This window comes from Pseudopodoces humilis, chromosome 1 (genome assembly GCF_049639895.1).
Source record: "Pseudopodoces humilis isolate 2021_Gansu_Grassland_sample_001 chromosome 1, ASM4963989v1, whole genome shotgun sequence".
Lineage (NCBI taxonomy): Eukaryota > Metazoa > Chordata > Aves > Passeriformes > Paridae > Pseudopodoces > Pseudopodoces humilis.
The window spans coordinates 49,894,505-49,920,414 of NC_142200.1; the positions used below are offsets into that span (position 1 = coordinate 49,894,505).

Sequence of the window (25,910 nt, forward strand, 5' to 3'; positions counted from 1 at the left end):
CAGCCAATGATTTCCTTCTTCACGTTTGCTTACCACAGAATGGTGGTAACACAGATCACTGAATATGCTTGCTTCTGTATATGTCTGAAATTTGATTAAGTGCTCGCTGTAGATTTTGGAGGACAAGACAGCCTACATCTTGTTTCCACAAAAGGCATTTATTTCTTTACTGAATAACATTTTACCATATTGTCTAACCTTAAAATATGATTTAGTAATACATCTGAACTCACATTTTCTATGTCTATTAAGGCTTGTTTTCTACTTGTTACAGAACAAACATAAACCCCTAGAAATCTGATTTTGAATTGTGTGAGTAATTTTGAACATTATCTTATTGACTGAAGTAAAAAGAATAATTTTCTATTCTCCTTCTTGAAGAAGAACAGTAAGTGTTTATGATCTTTAAAATACAACAATGTAGCCATGGTGGTTTTACAAATAAAGAAGCTAGTGGGAAGAATCAAACACCAAAACAGCTTTTTTACTTAAAATGCTCAATTTATGGAAGAGGTATCATTTTTTGAGGAAAACTAATGAATTGTTGAAATGTCTACTTCCAGGCTTTATAGAATGAAAGAAAAATCTCTAAATCCCTGCAGTAAAATTGTTTGAAAAAAAAGAAAGAAAAAAATAAAACAATCATTTGGCAGGCAAGTGGTTAGGGTACATTTTTAACCTGCAGAAAATTTGGGCACCAGTTCTCTCTCAACAAAATGTCTAGAGATGAAATACTGATAAAAACAGGAACTGCAGGTGTGAGGATTCCTTTTTTACTGGCTCAATTTAGTTTTTTCTCTAGATGACTGTGTAAAGCTTTCTTTGAAGTCCCTTGAGAGGTTGGATTTAAATCCAAAAGTTAGACTTGGATCTGAGGGCAAGTTAACATTCTGTGTCCCTTTTGCTTGTGTTTTCTTCATGTTATTTTTTTAAAAAGTGAAAGAGCAAACCAATAGACTTAATAGCCATAATGTCCATAAAAATGCTTTGGATGCAAGTTTCTTAAATGCCAGTATCTAAACACCACATTATATGTCATATGAGCATTCTTTTATTGGTCTTCCTCTCAGTAGCAGAAGAAGGACAGCTGCTAATTATTTTTCCATCAGCTGAAATAACCTGCCTCTTTGTTGGTTAAACCTCCACCTGCACTGATATGTTTATTTTTCCCAAATATATATAAAAAGGGGTGTATGTCAAGCCACATGTTATGACAATACATGTAGGTAAGAATACACCAAGTATACAGACTTACATAAAGGATGTCACCTCGACAAAAATGTAGAAAACCACCTGCATTTTAGAACTCTCAATATCTGGGACAATAGGTGGCTTCTGTCTTTTCCCTGTGGCTTCCCGACCAACGTGCTGTGAAATGAGTAGTAACATAAACACTGTATACTAACAGAATGTGACTATCTCACTAGCCTTAGGTGACCTTTTAAACTCCCACCTTGCACGTGTGTTCAGAAGAGTTTCAGAGGAGATGAATCTCAAAGAGTGTTAAAAATGTCAGCAGTGGCCTTCTGGCACTTGGGTTCTAAGCCAAACGGACTTGAACTCATTTAGGAAATAGTGGGATGCTATTATAAACCTTTTCTTAAAGGACACAGAATCAGAGCTACAAGAAGAAGAGAGAGAAAAATGAGATGACACAGTAAGGGGGAAAGAAAGCTAATGAAAAGGCAAAGCTGAAATAACCTTAAATCTTACAGCCTTAAAGGAAGTTAATACAGCCTTACATAAAGCAGCCTTTTGGACAAAGAGAAAGAAATTGGTGTTTCTGGTTATGTATATACTGCTGCTCTCCATGAGGACATGCATCCTCCTGTACTATCATGTGAGTCCCAGCCATAAATATCCACTGGGTTCTGTTCACTTTTCTAATCAAAATAAAGAAAGTTTGTATAGATAGAAAAGGTATTATATTGCACCATGGTTTGCTGCTGAGGGACCAAGAGGCCAGAGCATGTCATGACCTCACTGTTTAGCAAGTTTAGTCCTCTTATAAATTATACACACTTGGAGAGATGAAATACATTGCACATTCCTACACATTATTTACATGGTGGCAATAGACAGCAAGATATCCCCCCATCCCCACTATCAAAAAATAATATATTGCAACAGTACCAGAGATAGTAAAAGAAAAATAGATCCAAAGACTGTTGATGTTGATTGAACTGGAAAACAGGCCTCAAAATGTAAAATCTTATTATCCTTATCATGAAGACCGGTTCAATGCTGTGAGTCATCATGACTCTAGAGCAATTCTTTTAACATTTCTGACAATGGTGTTTTCTTTCTGAAAGAGCAGAACAGGAGAAAATAAACTATTTTTAGTTTCTGACCTGAGAATATTCAGGAAAAAGAGAAGGTCCATCTCAAAGAGGCTCTTCTGTGGTTTGTTCCCAGAAAAGCCTCAGTTGGTGGGGTCAGTTTTCTCTTAGTGTGTCAGTGGTTCCCTCCCTGACCCAGGGATTCCTAAAGGAATGTATGAAGCTCCTTTCAAGCGCTAGCAAGCCACTTCAAGAGCATAAAGACAGACCTCTTTATCTAAGGATGGAGCTGAAAGTTTCATCTGTGATCTTCAGGACTTCCCAAAACTTAACATTTTATAAACTTAGCCATTAGAAAAACCTTTGTATACTAATAGCTTAAGTAAAACACCAATATTCCAATTCCAAAAATGCTAAATTCAGAAAGACTGAATCCTAACTCTTGCCCTGCTCCTAACAAAAACCAGCCAGTTCTGATCAGAGAATGATTCCTTGGTTCCCCTCTTAATGCCCAATTTGAAGTGAGGGGAAGGAGCCATGCTGCCAAAACCACACCAGAAAGCCAAGGGGACACTTGAAGGCAGAGACATGGATGCAAAGGCTGCAGTACAGTCAGACAGGTACACAAAACTCTAAGAAATGCTCAAATAGTCCAAGTACTTTGGTCCTGTGGACCCTGACAAACAAAACAGTCAAAGCACATCTCCACTTCAGGAAAGAGTAAAGCAGCCCTCAGCTTCACAAGTGCCACTTTCCCACTGGCAGAGGAAGGCATGTGAGATCCTGCCAGCCTGGCCCTGGGGGTGAGCATTGCTACTTGAGTTCCTGCTCCTTCAGCGCTCTGATCCCCAGCATCGCATCCTGCCCAGTGTCTCTGTAAGAACAGGGAGCTCCTTTCAGCGTACCACTGGAGCTAAATATTTAAGCTGTGATACACGACGAGCTTGTTCCACCTATCAAACTGAAACAGACACTTGGCCCACAGAGCTAGAGGCTAGATGGCCATTTAAAGAAAAGTATGCATAATTAAATTCTGTCTCATTTTATGCCTTATCCTCCCTCTCCCCTTTTATCTCCAGCTACCATTAACAGGCTCCTTTTCATTCTCCCCTTCTTATCCTTTTTCCTTCTTTCCCTTTCATCCTTGTTTATGTCTTTTTCATTTTCACCTACTTTAATTTTTTTTCCAAATCCTTTTGATCATCTGCCTCCTCAGCTTCCCAGTTCTTTACCCAGCTGTGTTCATGGGCTTTTCCATTTTATATCAGCTTCTCCCTCTCTTCTTTCTTACTACATTCTTACTTCTTCAAATGAATTAAACCTTATTCCAGGAAGCCCAGGACCTGATTTCAGCATTGTCTGGAACAAATGTTAGTCACTCTTCCCTAATGAGCAGATTTGGATGGAAACAAAGCATATGGCTGGAAGGAACAGTGTGAAAATGGGGTGATAAAATCAGTGGTATGAAAATGAATTTAATTACATTATTCTTATCATTGTATCATCCAAATGCTCATTTGCTTTGACAATGATATCTGTTCAGCATGTGTGATATTTTAGCCATATAGTTAATGTGTAGCATTGTCTCTCATTTATTATTAAAAAGCAGTGAAAGGTTTGTCTAAATGAAATCAGATTTTCATTTGAACAGCAGGAATATAATCTTCAGAGCAGATGATCTTGCCAAGAGTGTCTGTGCAGGTCATGTATACAAATATCTGTTTTAATTATTCCCATACAAATATGCTTCCTTTCTGTAGCTGTAAATAAACACATACACCTAGCAAGGTAGACAGGAATACGGGGTAAGTTATCCAGTTACAAATTAACCTCATTATCCATTAAACTGATGCAAATAGAGTAATCTGTTCACTTTCATGTGCTTTCATGCAAAGTGCCTCTACTTTGAGACCTCCTATAGTTTCTCAAGCTCCTAGTTTGAAACTAACACTCTTGAACTGAAGATTTTTTTTGTCTAGCAGTCTAGTATCCTTTTACCAATTAGAAAAGTTATAGTCTTCCAGTCTACTGCAGCATCTGCACATTCCCACACCCTCCAGTCATGCACTGTGAGAGTGATTTGCAGATCAAATTTATACCCTTCAAATTGGATGTGTCAGAAAAATCTGGAATTGAAGTTCAGAAAATAAATGTCTTTGAGTTTACCTTATGAGATTCTCTGAAACCTACAGGTGCTTTGGCACATTTCCTCCTGATCTAAACTGATCTCTGCTCTAAATCTGGGGATGTGTTATTTGGGGTTTTGGGGGATTTTTTTTTTTTTTTTTTTTTTTTTGCCACTGAGATTGGTAAATCCCCTCTTTCCCTCCTGAGCTCTCCTTTTGCAACAATGTCCTACTCTCTTCTGCACAGTACCACATTCACCTCTCTCTGTTCAATGATGATGAAAACATCACCACTCACACCAATCTATCATTCTTCCACTTAAATTTGTCCAGAACTGGTCCTTGAGGATGAACCAGAAATCTTGTGTCAAGTAAAATTATTAGTGAGAACTAGTGGTTATTAATACTTTTATTTTTGCCCAGAGAAGCATTAAATGTGTTTTTCAAATAAACCAGCTGCTGAGGATGACATAACACAAACTCAAAGAATACTCTCAGTATATAGTACAAAGTAGACCTCTTAAATTGATAAAGTTACTACTCACTTCATTGTAACATCTGAAAAAAATAATTTTCCCACATTTTGAAGCATCTGAAAACATTCTAGCACTCTACACATTAAAACTTCTCTTTTAATATTGGATCAGTCCTCTGCAAACTCTTTTATTTATGTATGAGTAATATCCATAGCATTAATTACTTAAAGTTTTTAAAATAGTTTGCATTTTATAGACTGTAATTCGTTATAAAAAAAATACTACACATATATTACACATGAAAGCACTGACATTTCTTTTCACTCTGAAAAGAACGAAAATAATGTTACTGATATATTTTCTGATTTCTCCCACCTAAAGAACTCAGTGAATTGAAAAATATGTCATCAATGGAGATCAGCAATCACATAACATACACACACATAATGAGAGCTTTTTGCATCTTCCATTATGTCTTGTAGACTTCTCTCCTCCATTAATATTTCTCAAATGGGCTGGGTAGAAAGGACCATGGGGTATAAGCAGACTGTTCTTATTGCAAATGTCTTTTTTGTGTTAGCTACTGGTAAGTTCCAGCTTTCTGTGTCAGTCACAATTGTTTTATCATTTTCTGAATCCCTTTATTGTGGGTCTCCAATTCCTCTTCCCCCTTCACAGCATCCCATTTCATTAGTGCTTCTGTTACATGTTGGGTTTTTCTTAACTGCACCTTTCCTTTCTTTCTTTGCTACTCTTCCACTCTTTTCCTTCCCCTGACTTTGGTGTTTCTCTTAGAGTCTCTGCTTTGAAACTGAATCACAGAGAAGAATTAAGAAAAAATGAGAAAAACTGTTCTCAAAGGCATCAGGAGCAGCTGAGAAATGTTTGCTCCTCAGTAAAACCTAAAATGTTCAGTGACTAGGAGAGACATTTTCACTTACATTTATCTAAGACAGACACAACTAATACAGCTGGTGTTCTGCTGTTAGTGAAGAAAGTCTTGCGGCCAAGTGAGCTGCAACAGATTAAAGAAGCTGCAGCACATTTATGTCAAAATGGTATTTATAAAGGTCAAAATATAACTTATGATGACTGAAGATCTAAGCATTGGTTTTGGAGAAAGTAACCATAAGTGGGCAAAAATACTGCTAAGTTATGAGAGGAGGAATTCTATGTAATTCTTGGTTCTTTCTTTTTTGTGATGTACAGAGTGACAGCTTTCTCACTTAATTGTGCCAGACAATATGAGCCTTACAAATATGTGACATTGTTTACATTATCTTCTTGTACGATCACTATTTTTAACATTAGCAGAAATATTGACATGCCATGCAAGTTTGACTAATTTAATAAGTCATTCATTCATCTTTATGATTTCATTGCCTCCCAACTCCTGTCAGATTTCATTTCTAATTTAAATTTATTATTTTAGCGGTGCACTTAATGACTGTTAGCAGAGCCAAACACACAAAGTTCAAAACTAGAAAAAGGCATGAATAAAATAGGCTATTTCCTTTTGGTGTCTTTAACATCTACCTCTGTGCTATCTTGTAAGAGCATCTTCAGACACAGCCTTAAGGCCAAATGCACTGTAAAGACCACCCATGCCAAATAACTTCACAACAATTTTCAGACTGTTATTCCCCAAACTGGTGGCAGTATAATGCAAAAAGTTTCCAGACCATCCCAACAGAGAACATAATCTATAGCAGGAATACTGCCCACTCTGCATGGATTCAAGTCTCCCCAGACATACTCCTTTGGTCCAGGCTTACAAAAGCTGTCTTTGTATCATTATGCAAAGCCACCAGTTGTGTCAGTCCTACCAGGAAGACGACCTGCTCTTTGTCAAACTAGGTGTCCATGGTTTGAGGAATGGCCTTAGGACAGAGCCATGCCTTACAGGGTGCATAGCTGGACAGCCTATTACTCCATATGCACATCTTGACATTGAACAAGGACTGCACACTGGTTATCTACTTCAGGCAGCTTCTTAGCCACCAAAATGTTGTAGCTCCCGTGAGTCACGATGGTGAACTCACAGGGCTCAGGAGCTTTATGTGTTCTCCATTCGAAGAGAACAAACAGGCCTCACTCTGGCATTTCACCATCACCTTTGCCTTATTCTGCACAGCTGCATATCAAAATCAGTATGGACAATGGGGAGCTGTCACAAGCATAGGATGGTGGTTAGCATCCTGAAGTACAGCCTAAGTGCTACTACTGGCTTCACTGGGAGCAGGACTGCTGTTCAAACAGGAACAGCACTACTGGTGAAAACATTACAGCAGACAAATCAGGTGTAGGCTTGTCGTTCTACTAGTGTGATCAGGAAAACAAAAAATATTTTGATTTCTCCTTTTGGGTTTTTCCCCAGTTACTCTGTTCCAGAAGCTGTGCATCCATGGTTTTGAGGCATTTCAGAGATGTTAAGCTATTATTTCCAGTAACAGAAGCAGTTACTTCCCATTATAATATGGATTATTTCAAAGCATTTGGTGCTCAGAAGGAAGGAACTCTAATCTAGGAAACTTTTAGGTTGTATCTGCAATGCTTCTGACTACAAAGGTTATTGTACTTCATTCATTCATTTATACTCTGAAGAGCTCTGTCAATTCATTGTTTGCCCCTGAACCTTTGAATTTGGCAGAGGTATAGCCCTGATGTTTCAGAAGTGTTTTAATCTAGGTGTCTTACAAATTTTTGGTGCCTGATTTTTAGTAGTGTTCTTTTACTATTTTTTTGTTTGTACTGTAAACAAAATAAGGATTTTTGATGAGAAGTTGCCCTTGACTTAGAATCTATCTGAAAGAAGGGAGAGAACAACATTTTCTTATTTGACAGAAATTCACCTTTTTGAGAGCTGTAAGTCCTTCAAATGTGGTTCGATTTTTTTATATGGGTAATGGTTTTGCCCCAAACCACAGGTGTAATTTCCACTAGTAATGGTGTGATGGTAAAAACCCCTGAATCTTCCACAATTCAGCTTTCCTGTGCATATAAATCCCATTAACTTTAATCTAAGTTCTGCACAATAAACAACAGCAGGATCAGCACTCATTTTGAAAAACAAAGTAATAAGTAGTGATTCACCACATCTGCAAAGCCTTCCTGAGTTTTATTTATCATGCTTTTACTTTGACAATCACTCTTCTCATCAGAATGGGTATTTAAACTTGTGAAAGGAATCCATTTCAGCATTATGTTTTAGCACATACATTTGTATCCATCATAATTCTTAATCTAGACTTAATAAAATAATTTAACAGTATAATGTAAAATATTAAGTAATTGATTTTTAGCACAATAGTGCACGAAAGAGGAGAATCAATAGCATCCATGGCCACAACAAATTTCAAATTATCATTCCCAATGCTTTTGAAAAATCAATGGGTAGCTGATTTGCTACTAATTTTATTATGTGTAAAATGCTAAAAAAATTCACTGCATGTAAATAAAGTCATTCTTTGGCTGAGTACATTTCTGCTCTTATTCTCTCCTGTGTTTGCTCCCCCCTTTGTTTCCTCAGAGCTACACTATTTAAATAAGCTCCCATTATTTTCAGTGGAATGACTTGCTAAAGGGAAATATTTGTGTCCCCTTCACTGGACATCTGCTGTTGGTATGAAAGCAATCAAGAGGAAAAAATGATGGTATGAAGCACATTTAACTTTCACGCCTCTTCATCATTCTGCACAAGTGAACACCAACAAGAATTCAATCATAAGTACATCAAAATATATTCCTCCCCTTTCTAAAAAAGCAGATATTAAAAAAGGAAAATAAAGAATAAGAAAAAATTGCTAAATAACAATAGATTTTTACATGTGAACCTTTCAACTGTGTAGTACCTCTCCTGACACGGTACCACCATTAAAAAATAAATCATTCAAATACTTTGAAATACTTAAAATATTAACTAAATTATAAGAATGACTAAGACAAACTGTGTACTTTAGAGATGTCATCATTATAACATATAATTTACTAATAAACAAGTTTTTAACATATTAGGGTAAAAACCTGCATTCATCACAGGTGGTGGTGTGAGAGTCTGTACTTACATCTGTGCTCATATCCTGCCTCTTTAATGGATTCTGCACCACTGACTACTGGGCCTGCCTGCTTAGAACTGCCTCTGATGAGATGGTGTTCCAGTATTTTGCAGCAGTATAAATTGTTGTTAAAGAAGACTTCATGGGAGTTTGGTTTTTTTTATTTGAAAGACAAGATATAAAGTTCACATCCTTCCACTCAACTATGACTGTAGGAAAAAAAAAAATCTTCTTATTCCAATGGGATCCATATGAATAATGTCCCACGCATCTCATATGACAATTGCATCAAAGTAATAGCAGCAAGTTGTCTGGAGGTGCTGCTGACAACATGAATGCTACATAGCTAAATCAGAGGTAATAAACTAGTAATAAAGAGGATGGAGGAATGATAATTCCATCCATCAATGACTGTTTTTAAAACCCACAAAGAGAACCAAAGAGGCTGCATATTTCACTTCTTCTGTTTCACAAACTCCTAATTAGCTGTAAATGAACTTTCGGGAAAAGTTAATCTTATGCCAAGGCACAGATCCTATTATCTGATGCTAATTTAGAGCTGTGCAAGAAAAATGAGAAAAACATATGAGTGAACAAACTCAAGAGAAGTTCACAGGCAGAAAGGACACTAACCTTATATTGAATGTGGCTTTTGCTTCTGTGCATTTTTGGTGGAACGAACCCAAGATGTCAGAAATATGTTTTCCCAACTGGAAAAACCATCTGAAGGGCATTTGCAGATATGATCAGTCAATATTAGCACTGATGGCATGAGACATTACTATTTCAGTTGTCTGCTTCAGTTCTTTGCCTTTTATGAAGATGTCTGAAATGCAAACTTTTGTCAAGCATTTCTAGGGATTATTCCTAAAGGAAATGTTCCATCTGACAGAAGCCTTCAGAGAAACCCCCTCTAGAAAATGGACTAGAATATTTTTAGCAGAAAAAGTAAAATGCTATAGCTCTGCTGGTAAAACTCAGTGTGTGTTCCTTCTATTATGTAATAATCACCAATTTATTTTGGAACAATTACTCTGTCTTGGAAGACTGAGAAGTTAGCTTACTTCACAGTGCTCATCTAAATTCCGATTCTTCTGGTTTCACTCCTTGACACGGTTGATTATAGAAGCACTGAACAGAAAGAACAGCAACTTGAAGTTCAAATGAGTAGGGAGAGGTGGAACAGTACGGAACTTTGAAGACAATGAAATTAAGCCTAAATTTGTAATAGAAAAGGATGTTAACCCAGATGAATGACAAGATCAAAGCAACGAGTGACAAAGATGATATTACAGTCGGTATTTGTACAGACTTTGAAGACTGAATATATGAATATTTGCAAGTATTTGCATTTAATCAATTGTGTTTCTGCTTCTTTCTGCTCCTGACCAATCCTATACAACCTCACACAAACTTGAAGGTTGTACACTCTTGGTAGGTGTTTGTTTAACACTGTTTTGTACTTGGACTACTTTGCCCTCACCTCCTGTATGTATCTTCTGATAATGAGGACAGAGGCACAGCTAAGGACAGGCACATTTTGGGAGAAGCTAAGAACAAGTAGTAAAAAAAAAAAACCCAGTCTTTTTCTTTACAAGGTATCAGGAGCTAGAACAATTATTACAAGCCATGTAATACATTCTAAGATGCAAAGGTGAGAAGTGAGATGATTTTGAGTGCAGTAATGACTCTGATCAACCTCACCTGGAACACCCTCCCATAGCCTCTGCCCATTTGTCCTGGAAGCACAATTTCAGCTCACCCTGGGGCCTTCAGTTTCTGCTGGAGCTACAGTGTAGGACTGGTCTCAATAGTGCTGGTCACAGACCCTGATGACCCAGCTCCCAGTGTCCCAGTGGGTTTATGCTGGGCTTGATCTCGGACCTGTCTTATTGCAGTAGACCTGGCTCCCCATCCCTTAGGGAGCAGCCGACCCTTCCTGCTCCCTGCCAGAAAGCTCAAATTTTAGGAGGCCTGCTTCTCACATATACGTACAGATGGATGTATTTCTAAGTGAAGAGTAAAAAGCCACGAGTGTTTTAAGTTTTTGTAGATGGTTAAACACAATAGTTTTCTAATGAAATGCTGACAATCAGGTGAGACGTAATTTGGCTTGCAGACATACAAATACATCAAACACAATGCGGTATGAGGTGCATGTTCTTCCTTGTCTGTACAAATCACACAAATGGTAGAAGGAGACTATGTGGATCATGGCATTAATATGTTACGAGTTTACAAACTTCGACCTGCCTAGGCTACACTCTCTATTATCTATCTTGTTATAATAATTATGAAATGAATATTCTTCCACAATTCAGTTAATTTTTTTGGGGCTTGAACTAGCAGTAACCATCTCTGTACAGTGTGTTCTGTTGCTCTTTGCTTCCTTCCTGACATTCAGATCCTAAAGTTCCCCCACTGTTTTACTTGGACACTTGAGACCTTTTTCTCACTTCTATTTCAACAATTTCTGATTAAAGATTGCTTCTTGCTAATCTTTTAAATACTTCCCAAAGATTTGGATGAGTTTTCTCTCTCAACTTCCAACTATGGTTTAATATCAGAGCCAGTAGTGGCCATGTAGAATTTCCTCAGCTATTATAAAAAATGTTGGGTTTTAGCAGCTGGAAACAAAGAGGACTTTGGTTTTTATTACCACCAAATTTCAGAGTGATCAAGTGAATAAGGCAAAATGTCCTTGTGACAAAATGGATAATTATTGTTGCTTGCATAAATAATTAGTAATTAAAAAAAAAAAAAAGAAAGAAAAGAAAAAAGGAGGCAGTCATATTACACATGGCAATATCTGATAGGGAGCAGTCACAGTTGTGATAAGTGCATTTCAGTGCCATATCAATAATCAGGGATCAGTTCTAGTGCCAGCACACCCCAGCAGCAATAAGCAGGAAAGATGATGAGCCTCTACTGGCGATGGAATATTTTGGATGCAGCAACTTTTGCAGCTGCTCAGATTGGTTTAGATTGACCTTAGATTCCAAGCAGTTCTTCGTGGTTCCTTGGAGGACGGGAAAGACAAGGTATGGGGTAGATGTGATCTTTTAAGGACACTATTGGAACCTCATCCTACTCCTCCAAAGAAGGTGCAGGTAGGCTTTTTCAAATAAACATTGGAGGAGCTACAATTATCACTGAAATAACTCTTCAGTAACAAATGAAACCATTATAGCATCTACGGATACAGAAACGTTAAGTATTATGAAACAGAATATAATTGAGTATAATGCAATCAATAAATCCTGGCAGATAGATAAGCACACATACTTTTCTTTTTGTAGGTTTTGACAAAAATCATCAGTAAAAAGGTAAAGAGCATCAGTAAAAATCTGGGTGAGAAGATAAAGCTACCTAAAGATAAATGAATATTAGCTGCTCTGTGTTTAAGAAAAGCCCCAAATGGAAAAAAAAATAAATTTTTTGACACATATTTCCTTGACCTACAGAGATGATGTTATATTTTTGAGTGGTTCTTCAGACCAAGGATTGCCTCTGGAATTTCACTGAGCAGAAAAGTAGCTTTGATAAAACCAGAGAATTGGAATTGTTGCCTGTCTTTTTTCTGTCTTTTTCAAAGCAAATAGTACTTTTACTCAGTAGCCGTACTTAACTAAGAAAATGTGCCCCTGTCCCAGGAAGAAAATTACTTTTTCATCATATTTAAACAGCAATGTCATTGAAAGATTCATGAAGCTTGTCTGTCTGAGCTTTAAAACAAGATGGAGTGAGCTAGTGAAAATCACTCTTGTCTAACTACTTTATAGTGCAAAAAATAGCTTTGAGCTGTGAGAGTGATGTTATCTGCTACTGAACCAAAAGATCAGGTGACAGCTGTGTAACCCACATTCTTGGCCACTTAATCAGCATTGTCACGGGTCAAAAAAAGGCAGGGTGTTTGGGCCTTCTTCCAATATTTGAATATGAGTCTTTGCTTTTCTATTTCTGCTGTAACATGAGCAAGAGAGTGTTCCTGCTTTGTATCATTATAGGAAGGGTGACTTCATACTATGGATTATGCAGGGTGGCCTTGATGTCTTACAGAATTTGAGGTATGTTTACTTGTTCTTGTGCCAGTAATACAGAATGAAGAGCACTGTGAATATCATTAGCATCTTAAAGGTAGCAGCTAAATAGATAAACACAATCTACATATCTAATTGTTAAGCGGAGATTTGTGCCTATCCAAAGGATTCTTCCTGACATAGGTCAAGCAGACCTGTTTCCACATTATGATAAGTATTTGGACATCAGACCTCTGTAACCACTAAAAAATTTCTTGTTCAGTTTGAAATTTTCAAAAATCAGTTGCCAGAAGTAGCTCCAAGATCTGGAATATGGGAAGCAGTTCTAAGAGAATTATTAGCTCTGCCAGTGAAGTTTCTGTAATAAACAGTGTAATTATTCATAATTTATCATCAGGTTAATTTTCCCTCAGTGGGATGTATACAAATTCCATATTTAAAAATAAAATCTTTTCAATGAAGGCTGCTTATGTGCATTTCCTACTGATGCACATTAAAATCTAGAAATGAGTTACAACCATTTCCAGATTTTCTCCTTATTCTACATGTTGTACTATCTCATTCATACTCCTGTCAGCAGGAATAAATTTATTTGTGATAACTGGGAACTCCTATGCTCCTCAGCTGAAGTATGTATATGTAGGGAAGTGTAAACAGGTTTTTCTTTGAGGTGATCCAGTTCAAGAACAGATGCAAGGTATCTAATGTATCTGCTTCTCAGTGAAAAACAATCAGCAAGGTACTTTTTTTTTTTCCCCATGCAGATGCTTCCAATCCCCTCTCTAGTCACAGCTTAGCCTTTAATGAACTCTCTTGAATGCATTCTTGGAACCAAACCACCAGTGAACCTGTGGGTTTTTGTCTAGTCTTTTCCTGATGCTCTAGGGTTTTTTTTGTACATTTTCTGGATGGTTTTCATGCATGCTCCAGCACTGAACACAGTGAAACACAACTCACAATTCCCGATCAGCCACGCATGACCTGTATTTTCTATTGTTCTTGTTGGTTTAGCAATTCCCCGGAGCTCAACCGTGTCTAGATTTGCTGTAATTAAAGGAGACCGGTTGTGTCTTTGAAGGTCAAGCACTTTAGCCTCACTCCCACTGTGACTGTGACCAAACACTCTTATAATGCTCTTCTGTAATACTCAGAACTCGGCAACTTTCTATCTCATCTTCTCTAAACTAACGTCAGATAGCTGTGGATATAGGCATGGATTTTTCCAATTCCCTGTAACAAAGGCAGGGTGGAGAGCTACTGTTATACGTCTGAACACCATACTTCACCGCACTGCACGGCTGATCAGGGATACGATTTCACGTGTACCTGGACATTCTGAACCGAGAGAGGTCATCATTAGCAGAAACACTGGTGTAACTGCTCATTTCTGGGTTTTTACTGGCAGAAGACAAATTTGAAAGTTTATTTCGTTGCAAGTTAAATTACTTACGACATTTGAGTTTTTTTAAGTTTTGTGCTATAAAGGTAACTATTTCCAGACCAGGTATAGTTTCTAATTTTTGGAAGCTATAACTGCAGCTTTTAAAGAAAACAGAAATTGCCTCAGTTATGTAACCACGGGAAAAAATAATTTTTTTTAAAAAAATCGAGTTTTTTATTGCAAAACACCCATAGGTTAGCAAGGCTCCGGGGAATTAAGGCAATGTCTTTTTTGGGGGGGCGGGAGAAGACTGAAGTTCAATGCAAACAATAAACTAAAAGAATACTTGCTATTGAAAAGAAAAAGTCTGACGTCAGGAAGCACAACAATTAATGCTATTCTGCCCCCTTGCGTTAATTTTTGAGGTAGCTGCCGTAGCCCCACACATCCCGAAGTTCATCCCTTCGCGAAGACGGTGTCAAGTCGCAGATGCATCACCCAAAACATAACAGAGCAGCGTCCCGAAAACAGCATGGTTGGGCCATCCCTGGAAATTACACAGCTGCCTGCCTAAGCTCGCACTTAATGCGCTGTATGTAAAAATAATTCAGAATACGCACAAATAACTAAATATGTTGGAGCTCGCACGGCTATGTGGGGGACGGGTAGAGTCTGAAGTTCAATTGAAAGCCGCAGCGAAGCCGGCTAACTACACGGAAAAGCAGCACGGAGAATATGTGCTGGAGAAAAACCAGAAACTAGAACCTGAGCTCAAGCTCTTAAAACCAGCATTATTTACATTCTTGTTCTTATCGTTTTAGTAACCCACACGGAATAAATAAAGCATCAAATTTGGTCACAGTTGCACTTGAAAGGAAAAGCTTTCATTGAAAGCGAGGGCCAACAAAAATATTTGCACCTCTAGAACTTCACTTCCTTTTTAAAACTGTTTTAAAACCAGCAAACACATCCTTGCAGTGCCATGGACACCAGGAGCCAAAGCCCCAGTGGGAAGACGGCTGTCATGCAGCTGTATTTCATACGTGACGCGGAGATAAACTGCCATTTTAATGTGATTTTATTTCCATCACTCCCTCTCTAATCCTGCTAATTCCTGACATTATTCTTCACTCGCAGGACTCAGAGATGCGCCCGTGTCTTGAACCGGGGGCCGGGCTGGGCGCTCTCCAGAGATCCTTTCCCGAAACGCCCTGGAGGGGCGAAGGGCGGCTCTTACCAAGGTCTAGGCAAGGAGATCAAGTTTTATGATCAGCACGCGAATGCGAAGCAATTAATGTACAAAGAAGTGTCGCTCCTCGCCAGCCCAGAGAACCCCTTATATCTTAATTTCCTCTCGGTACCAGCCGCTCGCCGTGCGGGCAGGGCTCTCACGCTTGCGGTTCCCGCGGAAGGCTGAGCGCTGGCCTCCAACTAGTTCTTCCGACAGACTCCAGACCTCCTGTACAAACAAACCCAAGCGCTTATGGAGCGCCGGCGCTCTCCTCCTCTCCTGCGCTTCCCTGTCCCGGTGCTCGGAGCAGCGGCTGATCGGCGGGGCGGGGACGAGACCGCTCCCCCGGGGCCGGACTGCTCGCTCCCGCGGGGCCCCGTCACGGCGGGGCCAGGACCCGAGGCGGCCACAATTTCAGCGCCTGCGGCTCTGGCTGGGGCCGGCCCGCCGCAAAGTTACCAAGACGCCTGGCTCAGATCTTTTTTTTTTTTGTTGTTTTGATTCCTTCTTCTCTTTCCCCCCGCGCTGTCCGCGAACTTTCGACATCGTCCTGCTCGGCACGGAGCCACCACCTCCTCAGCAGAGAGAGTCGCTCTCGGGGCAGCGGGGCGGGAAGGAGACGCGAGCGCTTCGCCCCCGCAGGCGGCGGCCGCCCCCGAGCTGCTGTCGGCGGCGGGGCCCGGCCGCCTCGCCCTCTAGCGGGGGACAGCGGCGGCGCCGGCGGCTGGGCGTGACTTTCCGCGCTCCCTTCAGCCCGCCCGCCCGCCGGGGGGGACCGCGAGTCAGTCAGGGAGCCGAGCTGAGCCGGGACTAGCGGCGGCGCCGGCCGGGGAGGCTCCGCGATTAAGGGTGCCCCCCCCGGGCACCGGGGGAGGCGAGCGGAGCCCAAACAGCCCCCGGGGCAGCGGCGCGGCTGGAGGAAGGCAGACGGGTGGGCGGCCGCCGGTCACTTCGCACCCTCTTCCCTGCCCTTAAGAGCGGAGAGAGGGCGAGGAAGGGAGAGCAGCCCTCGGGGCACCAAGTGCGGGAGTCCGGCCGCCCCCTCCTCGCCTGCCCCACTGGACTGGAGGGGGGCGAGAGGAGCGCCTCCTACTTTGGCAAACACTTTGACACTTTGCTGGATTCGGAGCAGGAAGGGCTGGAAATATGGGGAAAGTTGGAACTTGCCTGGTTACTTTGGCCGGACTTCTGCTGGCAGCGGGAGCGCAGACGTTCACAGGTAAGGAGTCGGCTCGCCAGCCCGGGGCCGGGCAGCCTTCCCGGGGGCCAAGCGGCGAAGGGGCAGGGGGGAGCGCGGGCACTTGGGAGGCGGTGGGGGTTTGGGTTGGGTTTTTGTTTTCTTCTGCATCTTTTTTCTTTTTCTCCTTATTTTTTTATTTTTTTTTCCCCATCCACATCCCCCTGACGGGTCTGACACTTCAGAACCGCTGCGTCGATGGGGTGGAAAAAGTGTCCAGAGGAGGCAGCGGTGGCGGGATGCCGCTCCGCTGGCGCCCCTGAGCCCTGATGGAAGGTCGAGAGGCTGGCGGGGCTCGGGCAGCCCTAGGGCAGGGCTGGAGGGACGGGCGGGACTCGGGCTCGCTCCGGCGTTTTTCCGCCGCTGACTTCCCGAAAGTTTCCCGCTGCCCGGCTCGGGAGGCGGAGGGGCGAGGTGAGCTGGTACCGGCGCTCCGCCCGCCACCGCGGCTGGCGACGGGAGGAAGGAGGGCTTGCGGTGCTCCCCGGAGGGGCCGGCGGGGCCCCGCGGCTCTGCCCGCCCGCCGGTGCTTGGGCACTGGCCCTCGGCGCTGCCCGGAGCTGCGGCTGTGAGACGCCGGCAGAGGCGGAGGGAAAGCCCCGGCCCCGCGCTCTCCGCAGCCCCCAGAGCGTCACCTGAGAGGGCAGGGCAGGAGCTGCCCGCCGCCGATGGGTGCCCGCGTTCAGGGCCGAGAGGGGCCCGGCGAAGTGCCCCATCAGCGGCAGCGTTCCTCTGGTTCCCGAGTCCCCAGACCTACACATGGTTCTTTTGGTCTCGAGTCCCTTGCCTGCACCCCGTCCTATTTATATGTTGGAGAAACCCGTAATTTTAGATAGAAATTTGGATTGTGAAATAGTTCTGCGTGTTTCACTGCAAAGAGTAACTTCAGAATTTTTTTTTGTTTGTTTTGTTCTTAACATGAAGTTAGTGCGACTGAAAGCACGTTAAATTGGAGACATCTGGTCCTCAGCTCGTGCGAAGTGTGCTTTGATCTGGTGGGAAGCAGTCCTTTTGACTCCTTGTTGCTCAGGCTGCAGAATAGTTTATATTTTGCACATTACATGTTGCTTCTATGGAGCACTGTAGCTAAACCAAGTTTTATGGCTGGGAATTGGTGGTTTGGTTGAGAACTTACTAAAAAAAATTGAAATTCAGGTTTTATGTTTGGTTCCAGGGACCTCTTGTATACGTAGCTGCATTCCCCCCAGAGAGCATTTTTACTGTAGATGACACAGAAGCTCTCCTAGTAGAAAAATGTTTTGTTCCAAGGTGATATGTAACAATTTTCCAAAGTCCTGTTAGAAGGAAGGTATGCTCTGCAGCGAATTATGAAACGGTACACGGTTGTATTAGCTCTACAACGCATTAATGTTGGAATTCTAGTGTCCAGACTTCAATGGGAGCACATGGTTTATTAAGATAAATCTGTAACTCATTGCTGACCCGTGTGGACTATCTTACTTTTAGTTCAAATTTAAGCTGGGGCAACTCTTCTTCTGGATATTCAAATAGCTTGTGCTTGCGATGTGCTGATACTGTAGTGGGATCAGCACTGAAGGGCTGTTCGTGTTGCTGAAGAACAATCCCACATTACTGTTTGATTTGTATCTTGTATTCATTTACCTGACACACGCTGTGGAGAGAACAGTGCTGAAAACCGCAAACAATTCACCAATGAGTTGTGCATACAGGTATTCCAAGGGTGCAATTCCACACCAGCTGAAGTACTCAATAATGAAGGCTGCTATTCACGCATTTCAGTGAGACTGCAAAGGATGGCATGGGATGCAGAGTCTGCACAGTTTTCTCCCCATGTGTGCATATGTATATGTATGTTAAATATTGAAGGAAAAGATTATTTGTGAAGGTGCATTTACAGAATTTTTTCTTTTTAGTATTGATTCTCAGCACTTGGAACAAGATTGATGAAATTTCCATTTTTGTACTTTACCATATGAAACTTGTGTCTAGGTATCATTTCTGATTGGGGGGGGAAATCCTGTTTCCTTTGTTAAAACCTTGATGCATTACCATCATAGAAATTAAATTAAATCCATCCTTGAGTTGGGGAGTTATCTTTTGTAATAGCTGTCCCTTATTGCAGAAGGGAGTTATATGACTAACCTATGAAAAGTTTAAAACAAAGAAAGAAGAAACAAAGCCAACTCCAGACATGTTCTAAGCAAAGAATAGCAGTGTATGAATTAAGTGCCTGTGGCATTTATAGTTCCATTTTTATTTTTACCCTTTTCTAAACTGACTGATTTGTTTCACAAAGATTGGTTCTAATGCTATGTTCAGCTATTGTCTTGAGTTTCTTATTTAGAAAATAATCTTACTGAAAGATCAGACCTTGGCTTTTTAAGGCCTGGGAGCTCTCAAGTAATCTTTTGAAAGCAGCTTAACAGTTAATAACAATGAGATTTTCTCTGAGTCCTTAATTAAAGATTTTAAAATTCTGGATTCATCAGTTCAAGAAGTAAATGATCTCAAGAATTTGAATTCGAGAGATATTACTGAAAAAATTGACTTAAATGGATAGTACTGCTTATCCTAAGTTTTTAAAAGTAGGTGGACTCTTTCCTGCAAGATTAGTTTTTGGTTTGGGTTTTTTTACTATTTTTGAGTTTCTTTCTGAGAAACTATATCACAACTAATTTAGCTGGTTTTGTTTATAATTTCAGCAAAATGTTATTAAGTTGGTCCCATGTGAAGACTGAATGCTAATATTAAAAAAGTCCCTGAAGAGTGGTGTTCAGTCATAGAAAATGTCACTTGACTCCGCCACGTTTCGTCATCCACCTCTTTGGTAGATTATTCAGGCTAGGGAAAGCAATTCACTCCTGTAAGGGATTTAGGTCAAACACAGAGATACAGGAAGTTAGAAGGGACATTGTAAACTTAAATATTTGATCTCACATAAAATTAAGTGTCTGGATGGGATGAGTTCTGTCAAATACAGAAACGGGGAGCTGAAATTGAAAGCAAGGAAATGTGTAACAGAACTTGGAAACTGGTTTTGTGAAGGCATTCATATTCAGGTAGATGTAAATGTGCACACAGCCTGAATTCTGAAATTGGTGTTTCTTGGTTACAACCTGACTCTTAAAGAGGGAGGGCTATTATTAGTCTGTTATATTCTCTTTTGCTGTGAAAAGCACTGAGGTTGTATATCAATGCCTCTCTTTATGGCACTGGCATAAAACTTTTTTATGGTTTAAAAAGTTTTTGTATTTCTCTGAGAAGGAATGAGTCTGATTGCAGTGAGAGGGATGGACAGACTGATTAAAAATGCTTGTGGGAGGCCATTTGTAATGAACCAGGACTAGTGGCAATTATGAAGAGAAGAAAAGGAGGAAGAGTGCTGTACGAAACTTGAAAATGACTTTTCCTAGGGAGTGGTAAAGGTTTTACATAAAAGTAACTCTCAAGCTATTTAATGGATTAAAATTACAAAACCTTGCATTCTGAATAGAATTGTTGTGCCTTAGATTCATCTGTTCATATTTGGGTGTAGGCACTTTAAAAAGAGGGATCACATTTTCCAGAAAAGGGATGTAAGGAAGAAGTTTGACATGCTGAAGTTGAAATTTACTGTGATCATGTTAATGTTTGGTGACTGCAGAGAAAAGAAAGAATATAGGTTAAGTCTTCATTGGTCCTATCCTAGCTGAAATGAAGCTTCTGCCAATGTCTACAAAATAAGAAGTTTCTGGTATAATTAACTGTGTTTAAAGAGATTTCTCGGAGTATTCAGGATCTCTCTTTGGAAGGCTGTAATAGTTATTCGGATCACTTTAGCAAGAAAGAACTCTAAGTGTAGTAGCATCTCACTTTAGCAAATTCTGGTTTTGTTTGCATTGTTTATTCCACCTACTTTTCTTTCTCTCCACACATCCATCAAGTCTGTATTTGTGCATCTTCGAAGGGATGTAACATATGCCAGCGAAGATGCAGCTTTATTAGTGGTTGGTGCAGTTTGTCAGCTCGTTTGCTAAACTATTCCAGCTACAGGTCATAGCATGGACTTGGCTTCACTAAACAGTGAGAACTGTGGGGGAAGATTCTCAAATCAAACTTCCTGCTGTAAAGAGACTTTAGCTGCTGCTATTATAGCTGTTAGGTGAATAGGTGAATGACTCGATTTCTGTTTTGCATCTAAGACTATTCATATTTAAAATACTCCAGCAAATTAATGGAAGTGTTTTGAAAAACCTGCTTCTAAATGTGATGTTGTTTTTTAGACCTTTTTTTTTTAAAAAAAACGAACAACTCTTTGCAGTTATAACAAATGAAGTGAAGATTGTGTTCCTGTGTAAACTGGGATTTGCTTTAGAATGCTTCAGGTGAAAATGAGTCAGGGCTCTGGAAGTGGCGTATTTAATCAAAAAAGAAACTGTGTGGTGGGTATCTTTTGGGGTTTTTTTTTTAATTTATTTTATTTAGCTGTTCTGGTTTCAAAAGACCGTAATGAAACATCATCAGAAATTAGAAATAAATCTTACAAAATACTTGAAGGATGTAATAGCACTGGGTGAAAAAAATGTTGTGGTGTTCATTTAGTCTCATGATTTAGCAGTTGTCAGAATTCATGAGGAAAACAAATCATGGTGTCCTGAAACAACATAAGCGCATATAATATATGAAATAATGTCTTCAGTGCTCACAGAAATTGCTAGATTGACAGCTAGGGAGACGAAATCCCCAGGCAAATCACAAAACATGTTAGGGTAGAGTGAGCAAGCTTCTGAACTACACCTCGCTAATGTCATTTGAATCTGACCTGAAGACATGTGGGGATGGTTTATTTCTCATGTGCGCTCACCCACACCCTGCGACGATCAGCAGAAATGTCAGACAGGCGAGTTGCTGGTGGCCAGGTCAGTATTACACATTCTGCTGAGACAACCCCTTGAGTGTGCATCGTTGCATTCAGCTGGGGGGAAGATAATAAGTGTAGACTTGATGGAACGAAGTCCAATGATGTTGCAGGGTCAGGATCTGTGAATTGATCCCGTATTTCACGTGTTGCAACTTTATGCTAAAGGAAAGGCTTTTTGAGAGGGATATCTCTACTGTTTAAAGCTTGTTAGTATCACTGTCAAACACTTACTTCTTCTATGCTATGTCACTAAATTCTGAAGATGTTTCCCTAGGAAATGACATGCAATTATGAACCTTTCAGCTCACAATTATGACTCTTGTGTAAAGAAGTAGTAGTTTTGTAAATTTTCCCAGGAACAAACTGTTAATGTGTGAATGCAGCTGAATTATCTGTTCATTTTCTTTAGGAAAAATTGAGAATCTTCTCCTTATTTCATTTAATTTCATTTGATTTTGTTGATAACTTCCAGTTCTCTTATTTCTGATGTGCAATGTTATATGTTAAAACAGGATTTCGAGACACAGAAACCAATTTGGAGCATATGACCATATATTTAGGAAAAAAAAAAAAGTAGCAATAAATTTTCCTATGTCAGCCGGTTCACCCAAATGTATTCAGATACTTCTTTCTGAATTTTGTCATGTCTTCCAGAGTTTTGCCTGCTGTGATCTGCTGCTGATCACTAGGTGTAGCTGCATCTCTAAATCCATTTTTCTAAGCATAGAAAGAGAAAGGGCTGCAAGCTAGGCTTTGTGAGAATGTAGGTGTATTTGGAGGTGGGGAGGTGTGAAAATAGATGATGGATTTTTGTGACCTAGAGAATTTTAATCCATTGGTGGCTTGTTTGCATCAGTTTGATTACAATACAAATGAACTTTTAATTACATGTGAAAAGGCTGATTTTAGTATCAGTGTTAGTATTCAACATGAAGACAAACAAATGCTCAAATATGACAAAAATACATAATAAAATGCATAAAACTATGGAGAAGTTGCCAGTGTTTTCCTAGTGTTTTAAATGTAAGAATTATTGCTGCAGAGATCTGATAAGCTTTTCTTTAAGGATCAGTCAAGATGGTTAAGATATAACCTTAAGTTTTGTGTGAGTACATGTCTCCTCAAAACCTATTAAGAACCTTTCTGATCCATTCAGAATAATTATCTATGGAGATGATGTTGCTGTCAGTGGAATTCCGTTGTCCTTTTGGCTTAAGGAGTTGGTGTGCTGGTTTTCAAGCCATGTGGCTTCCATTAATGCTATGAGGAGGTACAGAGGGTAAAGCTTGAAAATGAAGGAAAGACATTTTTGTGCCCAGACTTCTGAGAGTAATAACAGTAAAAATTAAGGTGTATTTATGTCTCTAAGACATACCCTTGCTCAGTATCTGTAGAGAATAGGAAAGAAGTGTCTCAGCCAGAAGTGTCTGACTCAACAGTGACCCTTTGCCACATAAGGAGCAAGGTAGGAGAAAAAAAAAACCCCGTAATGACCACAGCTGTTCAGACAAAACCATGGCAATATTAGCAGAAAGGAGTTCTGAAAGCAGGTTAGACTTAGTCTGTTTTGGAGGGGGGGAAAAGGTGGGAAAGAAGGTATAGCATTTGCTGGAAGAATGGAAAATGTGAAGTTACTAGAAAAGAGGATATAAAAAAATACACTGAAGTCTAAAAGACAGCTGAATTACTTGAGGAAAACTGAAGTAAATTTATAATTATTCATATTTTCTTATTTTCCATTATCTTAGTTTTCAACACATTTGTTTTTAATAATGTATTCAAGGCTCAGATATGTCTTCTGACAGCTTTACATAGCAATAGTTGATTATCTTTACACATATGATTAAATGTAATGATGTTAATGAATCTTTAATTTTTTTCTGCGAAATGGTATAAACCCAACATTTTGCTTATGACTGTTTGTTTTTCCCCTCCCCACCCCCATGTGTAATATACCCTGATTTAGAGCAGTAATTTTTGGTTAGAGTGGGATTTTTTGAGGGGTAAATTAGCTTTTTTATTGCTCCCCCCTGTTTTTTTGGCTTTTTAATCTTCTTCACTGTTAAGCTATTATAAATATCTCTTACAGCATTTTTTGTTAATCACTAGAAATGTGTTTTTGCTCTGGAATAACTAACAGCTAATTACCTCTTTTATCACTTCAGCTCTTCATCTTCTAGGAGAATGAAATAGAGCATCACATGCCTGTTTTAGAGCAGATATTTTTTCCACCACATATTTTTGGGGGATTTTTGCTTGTTTGATGTTTTATTGTTTGGCTTTTTTTAATTTTTAAGACACAGTTATTTTGGGGAAGTTTTCAGAAAGATCATGCTTTATTGTCTTAAATCCTGTCACATCTTTTGTTCTTAACTGTAAAATCAAATATGGTTTAGATTATTTATAAATAATGTAGTGGATAGAATATTTTTGTCAGTGGACCTTTATTTTAATTCTGTAATACATAAATGTAGGCTCATTAGGTGAAAGAACTGTTTATTTGTGCTGATAAGATTTTAACATGAGATAGAGGAGGATATTACAGGAGTTTCTGTGTACCTTCAGGTCTATAAACATTGGATCAGTAACCTAATACTTAAGGTTTCCTTGACGGAGTTATTGTTGCAGATAAATTGAGTGGCTGTTAATTTTTTTTTTTTTTCCTGATGAATATACATTAGACTGAGTAAATAATTTCTACCCCTGATATGCTCACTTACATACATGTTCCTGTAATCTGTGTACTAGTTTGTATGTCTCTGTCATAAAGTTGATGAATTACTACCTATTAGCAGATGTGTGCATTTTCCATGGTGTACTTGATGCAGAGGTAGTGGCAGGGCGATTGTATTTTTTTTTCCCTTCTATGGCCAAATAATTCCTTATTTTGGTGGCTGATGCTTAGTCATTCTGCTGTGGCTGATGCAGTAGTTTGTGACCAATGAAACAGTCATCTATGTGCACATCTTAAAGTTTTGGTTGCCAAGTCTACATAGTTTCTGAGGGTAGAGTTTCTCACAGTTCCTGAGAGAAAAAGGTTATATCTCAAGAAGAGGTGGAGGTTTCCAAAAGGGGTTCATATTGTCCCCTACCTCCATAGAAATTTCTGTTTGTCTCACTTCTGCTATTTTTTACCTTCATGGCATTTTACTGTTCTAACAGTTCAGAGAACAGCTGAAAACCAACATGAAAGTCAACTGCCATCTCAATGTACTGTGTGAGGCACTATAGCAGACATAACTGTTTCCTCCGTAGCTGCTTAGTTTAGTACAGCTGCTCTTTCTTCTTACGTCATTTATATGTTTGTTTTGTTTGAAAAATGTCATTGTTGCTTCTTCCATCTTTCATCCACTGTGAGAAGTCCAATGTTCCCTAACAACTGTGCAGCCTGCTCAGAGTGTGCTCAAAGGTGTGGCAGAAACTTGAAAGAAAATATTTTTGTTTCAAGGTGTTTGACACTGTTTGCACACCTGTTGGGACTATATATAGCATATAGTAATTGCTGTAATGTTTCTGTCAATCAGTGTAATTCAGAAACAACAGTGTTCTGATGATTAATTTGGAAGTTAATAGTGTTTCTATAGTGTAATACCTCTTTTTACTTAACTGTTTTGAGATACATAATAAAATCTTAACCAAGGTACTGTTTTAACTCTGTGGAACTTTTTCTGAGCGTGGAGACTTCTCTGGTTCCGCATTGGGATGACATTGCCTAACATGAACCACACCTCTGGAGGACAACATGAAGAAGACATACATGTGTGTGCATCTATGTATATGTTTATATATATTTACATACATTTTTTCAATTTCTGTTTTAATAGTTGCTTAGTGATCAGAACTCCCACATAGGTGTGGGAGATGCAGATTTAACTCTGTGCTCTGGTGTTTGTGACATGGATAAGGATCTTCACAGCCAGACTAGCTGGAATTTCTTTTTTTTTTTTTTTTTTTTTCCCCATGGTTGAGAAATCTGCTAAATTGCTATTTACAAAACACTACAAAAAAGGAAGGTGATAGGTTGGAACCCCAACACGTATTTAGAGAAAATCTACAGCAGCACTTGTCACCACCTCTAGCTTCAATTTTCCCTGAAAACTCAAAAAAAAAGGTTAAATACTGCCACATGTTTAGGAAATAGAGGCAGTTATGGACGCTTCCAGGAACCATAGTTCTCTGTGGGGTAGTTCTTATGTTAATGAC

The 25,910-nt window shown here is 39.7% G+C and overlaps 1 protein-coding gene across 10 annotated transcripts in view; it reads left to right on the top strand.

The window, feature by feature from the left end:
* Positions 1 to 16,379: 16,379 nt before the first annotated feature.
* The window catches only part of PTPRM (protein tyrosine phosphatase receptor type M), a 442,950-nt gene continuing 433,419 nt past the window's right edge, over positions 16,380 to 25,910 (top strand). For all 10 annotated transcript variants that reach the window (XM_088050998.1, XM_088051003.1, XM_088051039.1 and 7 more), the window contains exon 1: positions 16,380 to 16,807. In XM_088050998.1, the coding sequence (XP_087907124.1) occupies positions 16,735 to 16,807 (73 nt within the window). In that variant the 5' untranslated portion in view covers positions 16,380 to 16,734. The remainder of the gene's footprint in view (positions 16,808 to 25,910) is intronic.